General features: G+C 42.1%; 1 protein-coding gene across 13 annotated transcripts in view; it reads left to right on the forward strand.

The window, feature by feature from the left end:
• Window positions 1-12,893, forward strand: part of PHACTR1 (phosphatase and actin regulator 1) — a 451,342-nt gene that overhangs the window by 386,971 nt on the left and 51,478 nt on the right. For 11 of the 13 annotated variants that reach the window (XM_053250895.1, XM_053250896.1, XM_053250902.1 and 8 more), the window contains 2 exons: window positions 3,691-3,897; window positions 11,901-12,225. In XM_053250895.1, coding sequence (XP_053106870.1) covers window positions 3,691-3,897; window positions 11,901-12,225 — 532 coding nt within the window. The remainder of the gene's footprint in view (window positions 1-3,690; window positions 3,898-11,900; window positions 12,226-12,893) is intronic. The other 2 variants (XM_053250898.1, XM_053250897.1) reach the window with 1 other exon arrangement.

Genomic DNA, 12,893 nt, shown 5'->3' on the forward strand with positions numbered 1-12,893 from the left:
TTGGAGCTAGTGAGCACCCAGAAGCACAATAATCTTCGTTTGTTCTCTAATGCTTGCTCAAAGTGATGTGCATTATTTTTATTTCTAATGTTTGTAGATATTTACGCCTGCAACTAAATTAAAAATAGCCTTGTAAAACTTAATTTATGACGAAAGCATCTTTTCAGTCATATTGTAGCAATACAGTACATTGCATTTGAACTAGATACATTATGCAAATTTATGTTTATCTAGGTATATGTATAAATCCCATAATTTTAGCAATTGTCTGTAGCAAATGATCTAATTGTGTCTTGTATAAGCAGTTTGGATATGATATAAGAGGACAGCATTGATCTTAAAAGGGGAATTTATTTGCTTATGAAATGAAACATAATGCCAGTGGATTGAGTTTTTGAAACAGATTCATTGAAACAGATTCATTGCTCTTGTTTTATTTTTATTAATGTAATCCATATAATAATTTGGCAGGGAATACAGCAGGCTAACACATAAACAGGTCTGATAGTCTCACTGCTGGAGTTCTATAGCTAAAGTACAGAGATGGCAATAAATTTTTCATGGTTTTAATGTTTTGAGCAGAAATAGTCTCATCTGACTAATCTGATAGAGAAAGGAAATAAATACTGGTGAGGAGGACCTAGCACAAGCACCTTGATTGCTAGGACCCCTGCTAACTGAACAAAAGAGGCACCTTTTAAAACTGGTGGTTCTCTTTATTTAGCAGGGGGAGAGCAACTGGCCCTATCCATCCTCAGCACAGCACCCCTCCATCTTATGTTTCGCTTTTAGATTGTGAGCCCTTTGGGGACAGGGAGCCATTATATTTATTTTTATCTATGTAAACCGCTTTGGGAACTTTTGTTGAAAAGCGGTATACAGTGGTCCCTCAACTTACAAACTACTCGACATAAGTATTTTTCGAGTTACAAACGGCAGTTTTAGATCCGGTTTTAGATGCGGTTTTTTCGACTTACAAATTTTTAGATGGGGTTTCCTCGACTTACAAATTTTTAGATGGGGTTTCCTTGACTTGCCTGCCTGTTTACTGCCTGTTTATTCTTGAAAAGAAATGTTCCTGTGCAGTTTGCAAGCCTTACTGGGGGTCTGGGTCTTTTTTCTAGGCTCCGGAACGCATTAATCCGTTCCCAATGCATTCCTATGGGAAACCGCTTTTCGACTTACGAATTTTTCGACTTACAAATGTGCATTCGGAACGGATTAATTTCGTAAGTAGAGGGACCACTGTATAGATATTTGTCGTATACCTATTTGTATAAAATTATTTATACAAAATCATGTAAACAGCACAAACACCAAAGAATAAGACCAAGTGGTGGATGAAAGATGATGACATACAGGTTAATGATGGATAACTACTGAAAGATCTGGAAATTTGGTGGAGAAAAACACCAGCAACTTTTAAAAATTCAAATACTTTACTACTGCAATACGCTCTACATGGGTCTGCCCTTGAAGCTTCAGCTAGTCCAGAATGCTGCTGCAAGGATGCTTGCGGGCACAAGTTGCTAGGGGTGTGCACGGAACCGCGGAGCTGCAGTCCGGCACTGGGGTGGGGGGTTTCATTAAGGGCGGGGGGGGCTTTACTTACCCCTCCCACGCTTTCCACCTTTGGCACCGTAGTTATTGTAAAAATCCGGCGGCAGGATCTCTCCTTGCCGCCCGCTTCAATCGACGATGGCTCCTCCTCTGGTAAACAATCGGGCTGCAGGATACCTCCCTGCCGCCCCCTTGAAGCCCCCTTGAACGCCGCCCCCTTCAATGCCGCCCCGACTGCTCGCTCTTTAGAAACGGGTGACAGAGAGATTTCCTCCCACCCCCTTCCCTGCCAGCAGGCTGCAAAAGTCTTTAAGAAGCCTTTTGCGCGCGCAAAAGGCTTCTTAAAGACTTTTGCAGCCTGCTGGCAGGGAAGGGGGTGGGAGGAAATCTCTCTGTCACCCGTTTCTAAAGAGCGAGCAGTCGGGGCGGCATTGAAGGGGGCGGCATTCAAGGGGGCTTCAAGGGGGCGGCAGGGAGGTATCCTGCCGCCCGATTGTTTACCAGAGGAGGAGCCATCGTCAATTGAAGCGGGCAGCAAGGTGAGATCCTGCCGCCGGATTTTTACAATAACTACGGTGCCAAAGGTGGAAAGCGTGGGAGGGGTAAGTAAAGCCCCCCCCCGCCCTTAATGAAACCCCCCACCCTACCCTTCCGAACCCCGAACAGCCCATGTCCAGACCGGTCTGGAGGCCAGTAGAATGGCCTCCGAACCGGTCCGTGCACATCCCTACAAGTTGCTTCAGGAGTACACAGCCATCCTGTGGCAGCTTCATTGGTTACCGGTCCGCTTCCGGGCTAGATTCAAGGTGCTGGTTTTGACCTTTAAAATTCTACACAGCTTGGGACTGGGGTACCTGTCGGACCACATTCACCTATATGAACCTGCCAGAGCCCTCCGCTCATAACCTCAGGCCCTGCTCCAGTTGGCCCCACCACTAACAAAGATCCAGTTGGCAAGGACTAGAGATAGGGCCTTTTCAGTTGTGGCCCCTTGATTTGGAACGCCCTCCCTGAACAGCTTTTTAAAAAAACAACTAAAAACATCTTTTTAAAGAGGCTTTTTAATGCTCCATCTTTGGTTATATCTGGTAGGTTCTTTCGTTTTTAATTTTTATCATTCTCAATTTTTAGCTTTTAAAGTAACTTTTAATTTGAAACTTAATACTGATTGTGGTTTTTAACCTGACTCTTAACTTGTTTACTTAATATGGTTAATTTTATTACTTTTATTTTATATTATTGTTGTGAACTGCCCCAAGCAGTAGTGTACTGGAGGGGCAGAGTATAAATATTTTAAATAAATAATTAATTATATACTTTATCTAGACTCTTTGAAAGGGCATACAGTCTGGGAAGCTCGGGAATGGCAAGCTTTCCTAAAAAAAACACCTTGCCCACTACAACTGATTTTCCTCTAAAATGTATGGTCATGTGGGATAGTTTGCTGTATTCTTGGATACACTCTTAGGCCCCTGAACCTTGACACTTGTGTCTTAGAATATACCCCAGAGGTCTCTGCAAGAATCCATAGAAGACAGGCTGCTGCAGAAAATGTTCCCTCAATGTAAATAAATAAATAAATTGAAAACCATTACCCTAAAGTATCCTGTTAAAACTGTCAATTACACCGATATTTCTGTACAGTTTGTTAATTATTGGGCCATGGAGAGATGGATATGGATGCATCTAATATGGACTGCCAATCCTAAAGATCTACAATACATAACAGTCTGAAGAGTTATGGTGTTGCCTAATTGGAGGCAATTCATTTGTGCTGGTGTAGTCCAGTTGACTTCAGTGGACCAGCACAAGCAAAACTGGCCTATGAATCTGTCCACAAGTTCTTGACCATGTGTTCAAAATGAGGCAATACCTGCAACTTTGATGAAAGGGGTAGAAGTTCTGTCAGTTGCTAAAGCTCTAGTTTGTTTTCAGCCTATTTGTGGAGAATGTCTCCGTCTTCTCCTCTTCCTCCCCCTCCTCACTCTTTCTTTGTATATATTATGTCTGAGCAAACTCTGTTGTTTAGTTATGTTTTTAAATCTGCATTGCTCTGCTGCTTTTCTTGTCTTTCTGCTACCGCTTTTGCTTGTAACATTGTTGCGTCTATGATGTGGTTGTGTTCTCTAGCGTCTGAAGAAAGTCCCACGTCCAGTGAATCTGGTGTCCACCTATCTCAAGATCCTTCATCTAAACCAGTCTTGCTACTGCCCCCCAAAAAACCTGCTGCTTTCTCTGGAGACCATGAGGACACCCCAGTGAAACAGCTCTCCCTCCTCAAACAGCCCCCCGCCCTGCCTCCTAAACCCATTGCCAGGATTGCCAACCACTTAGCTGGTAAGTAAGAGTTCTAGAACGGTTTGTGCTGCCCCTTCCCTTAGAAGTACCCTTCTTTCTGTGTCATGAACGCCTTTTGCTTGTAAAGCTATCGTACTGACTGTTGTAGTTGTTTACACTTCTCTCACCAACAAATGTGTATTACTGATGTACAAATACAGCAGACAAGCGGTTCTCACACTATCAGAATATGCAATAAAATTCATCAGAGATCATCCCATTGACTCCTTGGGCCTATCTGCACATCAGACCTATATTGATTTTATACCAGTATAACTGTCATGGCTTCCTCCAAAGAATGCTAGAAACTGTAGTGACGCCTCTGAGAGATCCCTTGCTTTCTCCAAATGAAACCACAATTACCAATGAGCCAATGAGGAGTGTGTGCACATATGTCTCTTCCCCCCTCATCTGGTGTGCTGCCAGGGGCCTTCAAAATGCCCCCCCAAATTGTGCAGGGGGCCTCAACACGGAAGTGAAATATTATTTTGAGGTAGCATTTCATTAGTGCTCTGAGGGATGGTTTATTTATTTCTTTATGATGATGATGATTATCCCACCCTACCTTTTGAAAAATCTCCCAAATTAAAATACAGTATACAATACCATATCACAAAATTAAAATTTATAAAAAAATATTAAGAACTGACATATCACAACCAATAGAGAGGGGAATAAATTAAATAACCCTAGCAGCAAACCAGCAGAGCAAACCCTGGCAGCCGTATTTTGTACTAGGTGAATTTTATTTATTTATTCAAAATATTTATATACTGCCCAAAATGCACATCTCTGAGTGGTTTACAGTAAAGCAACACAATAAAAATATATTAAAACATTAAAACAATTTTAAAGCATTCCCTGAGCTGGTAGGACATAGCTCTAATGCCTGATTAAATGAGTTTTAGGCCACTTCATGAATACCATCCCTTCCCAGCAACCCTATTTCTCTTTACTACTCCGATAGACTGGGACTTTCCATTACTGGGTCCTTGTGATTACTTGCAACTGCAAATTCCTTTCTGCACAATTCATCAAGGAATATTTGTGTTCTGTGTATCTTGTGTTGCATCTTTTAGTAAAGGCTCTTTGTAGAAAAGGCTAAGGGCTGGTTCTCATGACTGAGAACATTGAGATTAACTTTGTTAATCTAGGATCTGAAGTGGGCAATGCGGCCTTGATGTAGATTTGGTGCAGTGCCAATCAGGGTTTGGGGAAATTTTCTGAGTTAATATGGCACATTTCACGGGAGCATGTGTACCTCAGCAAACTGGGCTTCCTGTGGAGCCCACATAATAGCGATCATGAGAACCAGCCCTGTAGACACAACTAAAGCAATAATTTAAACGTATATGGATCATGAAGCACTTTAGAGACTAGCTATTTTTAAATATTTTTTTCTGGAAGGACATAAGGATTTGTAAACTTCAGCTGGATGCATTTGATGCAAGGGGTCAGTCAGACCAGGGACTCTTGCAGTAGGGCTCAGGCACCTTACTCCCTTCACCACCAGAACAGCTAACAGGTCGAGGGAACTGCAGGCCTGATTACCTGCTGCCCAGTTTCCTACAATATATGAGTCTCTTTTCACACTTACCCAGCATAATGATGGAAATGATACCAGTAAATGAATAAAACTAAACGATTGTGGGCTTCCCATTTTTCTTACTTTGTTTCATATAGCTGTGCTCCGCTGCCCCAAAAGCTGAGCCAGAGTGAGAGTGCAGTGAAGAACCAGGGTGTCATCCCTGTGAATTAAGGAAGAACCCTTCATCTGTCTCCATGAAATCCCTGAGATTATGAAGGGGAAGAGTTTTAATCTGTTCCCCGACAATGTATCTCTCTTATGTGAAGGACGGATGGGGGCGGCGGGGTGGGTAGAGCCCTTCCTTCCTTCCTTTCTAGCAGGAGACCTTTCTGCTGGAATCTTTCTCTTTCAGCTTGAAAGGGGGAAGATTAATCTGTCTCATGTTTTAAACAGGCTTGCAGAATAAAAAGACTTCAATATTTATTTATTTTTTAAGGCTTGAGTCTCAACAAGGCTCAGGTGGCAGTGTTGTATTATCCTGTCCCACTGTCTTGGAATAAGCCCAGTTATAAATGCCACAGCTCTTCCCACACAGATGCACCTACAGTCAGATGTGTATCATCAGGAAATTGGACCTATGATTATAGAACTAATCACTAGGCGTTAAACAAGCTTGTTTCCCCTGGATTGACATAGAAATACAAAGCAATCTGGAAATACAGGTCGCACCTTTGCAGCTATGTATGTGATGTTAGTCCAGGCCTGCTCAATTTAGGCCCCCCCAGCAATTTTTGAACTACAACTACAACTCCCATAATTCCCAGCCACAGTGGCCAATAGCCAGGGATTATGGGGATTGTAGGCCAAGATTGGCAGGCACAGCCCTGTTTTAGTCCCACAGCTGTGTCTGCATGGCAGCATATCCTCAGGAAAGGGAAGTTTTGCAGTGGGGAAATGGCCAAACCTTTTCACCTTTCCCCACTAACTCACTTGCTCACTCACTAATGGGAGTGAAAGGCACCTGTGCTGCTGCGAGGCTCTCCAAAACTTATCAGCGTTGTGGAGAATGTCAGCCACTGCTTTTCTCTTGAAACTGCTGCACCTTTTCAAGCACTTTTACCTGAGTTCTTGACTTGTGTCTGTCTTGTGAGCACAAGTATGGAACCCTGAAGGGGAAACAGCCGTAGTGGGGATTTCCGCGGATAAGTGGCAGGCAGGGAAGGATTACTCACCCAGGGCACTTTCCAGATTAAACCCTCCAGCAGTGTCATTACGGATCTCCTAAGTGTGCTTCCGTACTTCCTCTGTTGTGACATCGCAGTCCCTGCACTGAGACCAATGTGCAGTTCACATTTCCATTGTCTTCTTTTGGATTTTATCTTTGTGTTCTAGTGCTGCAGTGTTGCATGTGCATCACAAACAGGTAGCTGTATTTTCCTGTTGTAGGAGTTTGAGATTCTGGGGATCATTTTCAATATGATCCTGCCAAGCTGAAGCATTTTACCCCTGTTGTAGCGTGTAATCTGGAAAACGCCCCGGTATTTTTTCCCTCTCTCTTTCCTCTCCTACATCTCCTGAATATGCTTTCAGTGGAGACAAAGACATTAGACTAACACTACATCTTGCTGCTTTGCAACATGTAGTTTGGCCTTAAGTCCCAATAAAATGTAAAGGACTTATTTCCAAGTAAACATGTTTACAATCAGGGTGTAAGGGTCAAAAGACACCTATTCCTTATTTATTCATTCATTCATTCATTTGATTTCTATACCGCCCTTCCAAAAATGGCTCAGGGCGGTTTACACAAAGAATTAACAAACAAATAAGATGGAATATGCTGCCCTCTGGGGATTTTATTAGATTTCCATAGTCTCTGGAAATGAGCAATCAGCTCCAATGAATCATCCTTTCCAGCCTGAAAGTGAATTAATCCTATTCCATTACTAATTTCTCCAGAGGCATACTTGGGTCCTGTTTGAAATAATTCATATAATGAGAATTTTCACAATTGAAATAAAGACCTTCAAATTTTCAGTACAGTTTGTTTACTGAGAATTTTATGAGGAGAAAATTAAGATACACTAGACATGACTAATGGAGAGCGATGGTGGATAATGATTTGCTTAGTGCTTCCTTTGCGGAAGCAAGGATAGGAGAAACGGGATTTTGTTTATTTGTTTGCTTGTTTGTTTGTTTAATTATTCATACCACCTGATATGTACATAGGAGTTTCAGCTGAAGTATGTCTCAGAGAGGCAGGCTATAGAAATTATTTGGAGGATTTTATCTTTTTTTTTAAGAGTGTGTGTGTGTGTGTGTGTGTGTGTGTGTGTGTGTGTTTAATAGGTTTCAGTACAAAAATAGATTCTACTATTGGCTTTCTTCTCCTCTCATGAGGTATATATGAAGAATTTAGAATGCATTCCATTTCCTCACCCAGGATAGTTGCAGGAATTTTGATGCTTGTCAAACCTCTGGCAGCTGAGATGCTGAAAACATGTTAGCAGGGGTGGTCCAAGACATTTTGCTGCCTGAGGTGAAAGGCAATATGATATCCCCTATCAATGAACAGTGAGTCCCAGCAGGACAAAGAATGGCAATGATGGTGGATGGCACTTGTGATGGCAGGGAGCCAGCACTTCCTGCCCCTGCACCCCTCGCCGTACCTGTACCTGAGGCAACTGTCTTCCCCTGCCCCATGGATGGGCCACCCCTACATGTTAGATCCATCAAAAGTCACCAGCCATGGAATTAAGGAGTAGTTTATGCTGCCACTTACAATCAATGCAGTTTTTTAAAAAAGCAAACTGAATGTGTATGTGGTAAAGTTTTCATCTAGACCCTCCACAATGCACCCAGATTCCAATTTACCACGTCAATGTAAAAAGATTTTGATAACATGTTCCTGTTGGTGTAGAACAACGAACATTTATATACCATTTTACAACAATAGTTCCCAAAGTGGTTTACATAGATAAATAAATAAGCAAATCAGAACCATTGTACATGTTGAGGCACTCAAATAATATCTTCATCATGTGTATATTCAATATAGGCTCACAAAGTCAGCACAGAAAAAGAGAGAGTGAGAGACTGGAAGAGTGGGGGGAAGAAGGAGAGAGAAAGAGACAAGATGCAGTAGGAAGATGGGCTGGAAGACAGAGAATGGGAGAGTATTGATATGTGGGATGGTAAGCATCCTGAGTTTCTCTTGCGCCATCCACCTCCTAGTATTTCTCACTTGTCTGTAGCTCATATCCCATACAAATTTTGTTGAAATGGAGAAAACCACAAGAGCTAACCTCCATGTTTCCTACCAGCTTAAGCTGACTCACTAAAAGTTAGGTGAAATACAAAGGTCTTCTAGAGGCTGCTGAAGCCCTGGGAGCCAAAATCCAGTGCAGATAGGCAGCATAGTTACAGCTCTTTATGACAATTCTAAAGATTATCCAATGCAAGTATTGCTTTTGGAGTAAGGGCACAATTGGCTGAAACAGAGCAGTATTAAACCAAGTCATCTAACCATTCAGGTTCAGATTCAGATCCATAGTAATGAGAAGGGCAGTAATGACGATGGGCAGTAATATATTGCAACATGTTGAAACTACAAAGGCATAAAGCACTTCTCCTTTAGGGGTTGTTCAATTTATTCTTTGTCTCTGTTACAATTTTTGCTGGAAGCAGCATTTTTAAATGCAGGATATGGATAAAACATGCAAATGGTGCAGATGCACATGTTTAAGGAATATGAAATCACAGCCTTTGCTTGTTTGGTTTTTTAAAAAAATGTACCAAGTATTTTTAGCAGATCTAAAGTAATATATAATTAGAGGAGAATGACAACAGAGATAAATAAAGGAATTTATGTTGAACATTTTGGCTTCTGACTATATATACATATACAGGTGACCCTCTTTATCTGCGGTTCCAGTAACCACAGTTTCACGCATCTGTGGTGAGGTCCTAGAGACCTGGTTTCCATTTCCGCAGGTGCAAATATAGGCGATTTTCAGCTGTCCATGGTTTCAGGATCACCAGAAATCACTTCTGGAGTCATTTCTTGTCTGGATGCAGCGTGGAGCCATTTTCTGGCTTTTGCTAAAATTGGAGGAATTGCGGGTTTGGCAGGGAATAGCTGGAAAGCAAGGCAGAGTATTTATCTTATTTATGCTCCCCTCCCTCCGATTTTTAGCCTTTCTTGAGCATGTAGGAACCTCTAGATTCCCATAGGGGTAAGGTTTCATTATTAACAGTTTCTGTATTTGCACCTATAGGCGAGAACAGCACCCCCATGAATGAGGGCCATGTGTGTGTGTGTGTGTGTGTGTGTGTGTGTGTGTGTGTGTGATATTTTGCCGATCTAAAAAGGAAATTATATATAATGTAAGTAGCTTTGTGCTCCGGCTCCCACAGCTTGTCCAGTGCTAGAATTATTGGGGAAAAGATAAAGAGTCTTTAATGAAATGCTCAAGCCGCCTCCTCACCCCCTGCCACTTTAGCCAACTCATTACCTCTTCCATAGCCTTCTCAAAACAATAGCTAAGGCAGTGATCACGAAAGGCAAGGGGACTGGGGCACCTCTGGACCCCTGTAATGCAAGCACTGACATGTCCCACACCATAGTGCTTATGGTGTGGGACCATAATCTCAACCAGCTTAGGTGTGGGACCATAATCTCAACCACCTTAGGCTGGTTCTTGAGATTACTCCCATAGGTTATCCCATGAAACATGAAAACTTCCTCAGGAATATGTTAATCCATGAAAAATGCCTGATGATCATTCAGAGATCTGGATCTATGAGGAATCATCTTACAGGATCATTTGTAAACAAGTTGCATAGATAACTCACTTCAATTAAATGTTTTCAGGTGTGGACATCTCTTTTAGCTAAAGAACTGTGAAAGCTAATCACATTCTATCAGGACCTTATTATTATTATTATTATTATTATTATTATTATTATTATTATTATTATTTGACATACCACTCAGTGGAAAGTGAGTGGCTGGAGTGAGTGCCCCTGCGCATGTGTAAGCACCTGTGATGGAATTATACTGCAAGGCAGCAGCACTCTGTCCTGCTTTATGTATGCAGTTGTGCAATGCAACACCCATTATTTTCAAGGGTTGCCGGACATACCACTGTGTGCATAAAGCACTTAAAACAAAGCACTGCTGCCCTGCAGCACAGCTCCATCAGCAGTGCGTACATGCACAGAGGGTGCGGGTGGTGCTCCAGTCGCCTGCATTCCCTTGTTTAATATGCTGGCCATTGTTGTTATTAGGGATATTTATATACCATTTCCCAACAATGTTGTTTACATAGTAAAAGAAAGAAAATGGCTCCCTGTCCCAAAGGGGCTTCCAGTAAAAACAACATCCAGCAGCTATAGATAATGGATGGATGCTATGCTGGATTGAAACAGGACAATTGCTCCCCCCTGCTGGTTATTGTTATCCTTGTGAAAATATGTATATACTGCTTTTCAACAAAATTTATCAAAGTGGTTTACATAGCAAAGGGTATGAGAAGATGGTTTCCTTTCCCAAAAGAGCTCACAATCTAAAAACACACACAAAAGAGACACTTGCAGCAGCCACTGCAAGGAACACTGTGCTGGGCTGAATAGGGACAGCTGCTCTCCCCCTGCAACTGAGAGCCACTTTGCCCAGTTAGCAGGGATTAATTGTTTGTTTCTATTTCCCGTTGTTCACATTCACAGCCTGATCCACTTTACTGGGTCATACTAATACAGTGGATAATTGTTTTTGTGTATATAAGTACATTCACCTATACTATTGTAGCAGTGGTGGGAATATGCCCGTGGCCACCCAGTAAGTTCCATGGCTGGGTGGGGATTTGAACTCAGGCCTTCCCATCCCTATCCAGCAGTTGGACCTATACGTTCTCCAAACCAGCAAACTTAGTTTGCAGAGGTATTGACAGGATTTCTTAGGTTGCTGTTTTGAAGAAAAGCTTGATAGAAAGATGGACTGATTTTAAGCAACATGGAGTCCACTGTCTGCCATTTTGGATTGTGGTGTCTTTTAAACGGGTCATACAAAACTAAAATATCTGTCTACAGTTTCCATATTATTAGTTTATATATTTAAAATATTGGTGTCTGTGAGCTCATACAGTAATTGCTGATGATAAACTTACCTGACTTAATTGTCACGTATCTGCAGTGTAAATTTTACTTTGTCATTATGGTGATATTCCTCCTACAAGCATAGCTGCACTATGCGTGAGAATACCACAGCCACGTGGGCAGATTTGATTGCTGGGTGCAGGCTGAATGGGAAAGGATCCATCCATGTGGTGTAGTATTCCGACACATACTGCAGCCACATGAGAGAACATCAAGAGGAAGAGGTGCTGGTTCAGTGTGTGAGTGTGAAGAGTGTCTGCATATCTTTTCCCCCCAGCTCTAAAAGCTTACATCTGAGTTTCTCAAACTTTTTTTGTTTTAGATCCTGGTGCTCCTGTGAAACTGCCTTGTATGCCAGTCAAACTATCACCTCCGCTACCTCCAAAGAAAGTCATGATTTGCATGCCTTTAGGGGGACCAGATCTCTCCCTCACATCCTATTCCACGCAGAAGAGCTCCCAGCAACCATTGGCTCCACATCATCACACGGTCCTACCGTCACAGTTAGCAATGCACCAGCATCCGTACGGCAGCCACAGCCCACACTTGCCTTCTGGATCCAGCACGTTACCTATGCACCCTTCAGGATGCCGGATGATTGACGAATTGAATAAGACACTGGCCATGACCATGCAGAGGCTAGAAAGGTAATGGGGCATGCTGAATTGTATTCTTCTACTCCAATAGGTCCCAAGCTCTGTGCCCAAGAAAAATAAACAAATTTGAAAAAATTAAAGTCTCCTGTGAACCTTGAAATGTCCACCCACAGAGGGGGCTGTTTCTCTGTATGATTCTCTGCTGTGTCCCAGCTTCCTTCTAGTTAGCCTCTTCAGGAGGACAGGTAATTCTGCCATATCTCAGCACTGGATGTAATGGGGTTAGTCAGTCACAATGTAGAGATACAGCAAAATCACCTGCCCTCAGAGGAAACACACTTAGAGCAATGACCTGTGCAGGAACACTGAAGCAGAGTCTCCTCAGGGGGCACATGGTAGTTATTGTCAACAGTCCCTAAAGTAAACCATTTGGGGCAGTTTATGCCTCCCACAGTATGGCATGCTCCCATTTTAATTTAGAAAAATAATACACTTCAACTATCAGAAGTTTGGGAAATTCTGTTCTACTCCGTTATAAAACAAGGCTCATAATGGTGATTATGCAGTTATTGGTATTACTATTATTATTGTCTTTGTCGTCATCATCATCTTTGTTTCATTTTCCTGGATAAATATTCAGTGAGAGCTGCTTCTTTTTTTAGCCAAAGTTATGAATACTATAGACTGTGCACAAATCGGATAATTCTCTTTGTTTCAGA

The sequence above is a fragment of the Hemicordylus capensis genome, chromosome 4 (assembly GCF_027244095.1).
Source record: "Hemicordylus capensis ecotype Gifberg chromosome 4, rHemCap1.1.pri, whole genome shotgun sequence".
NCBI classification, from domain to species: Eukaryota; Metazoa; Chordata; class Lepidosauria; order Squamata; family Cordylidae; genus Hemicordylus; species Hemicordylus capensis.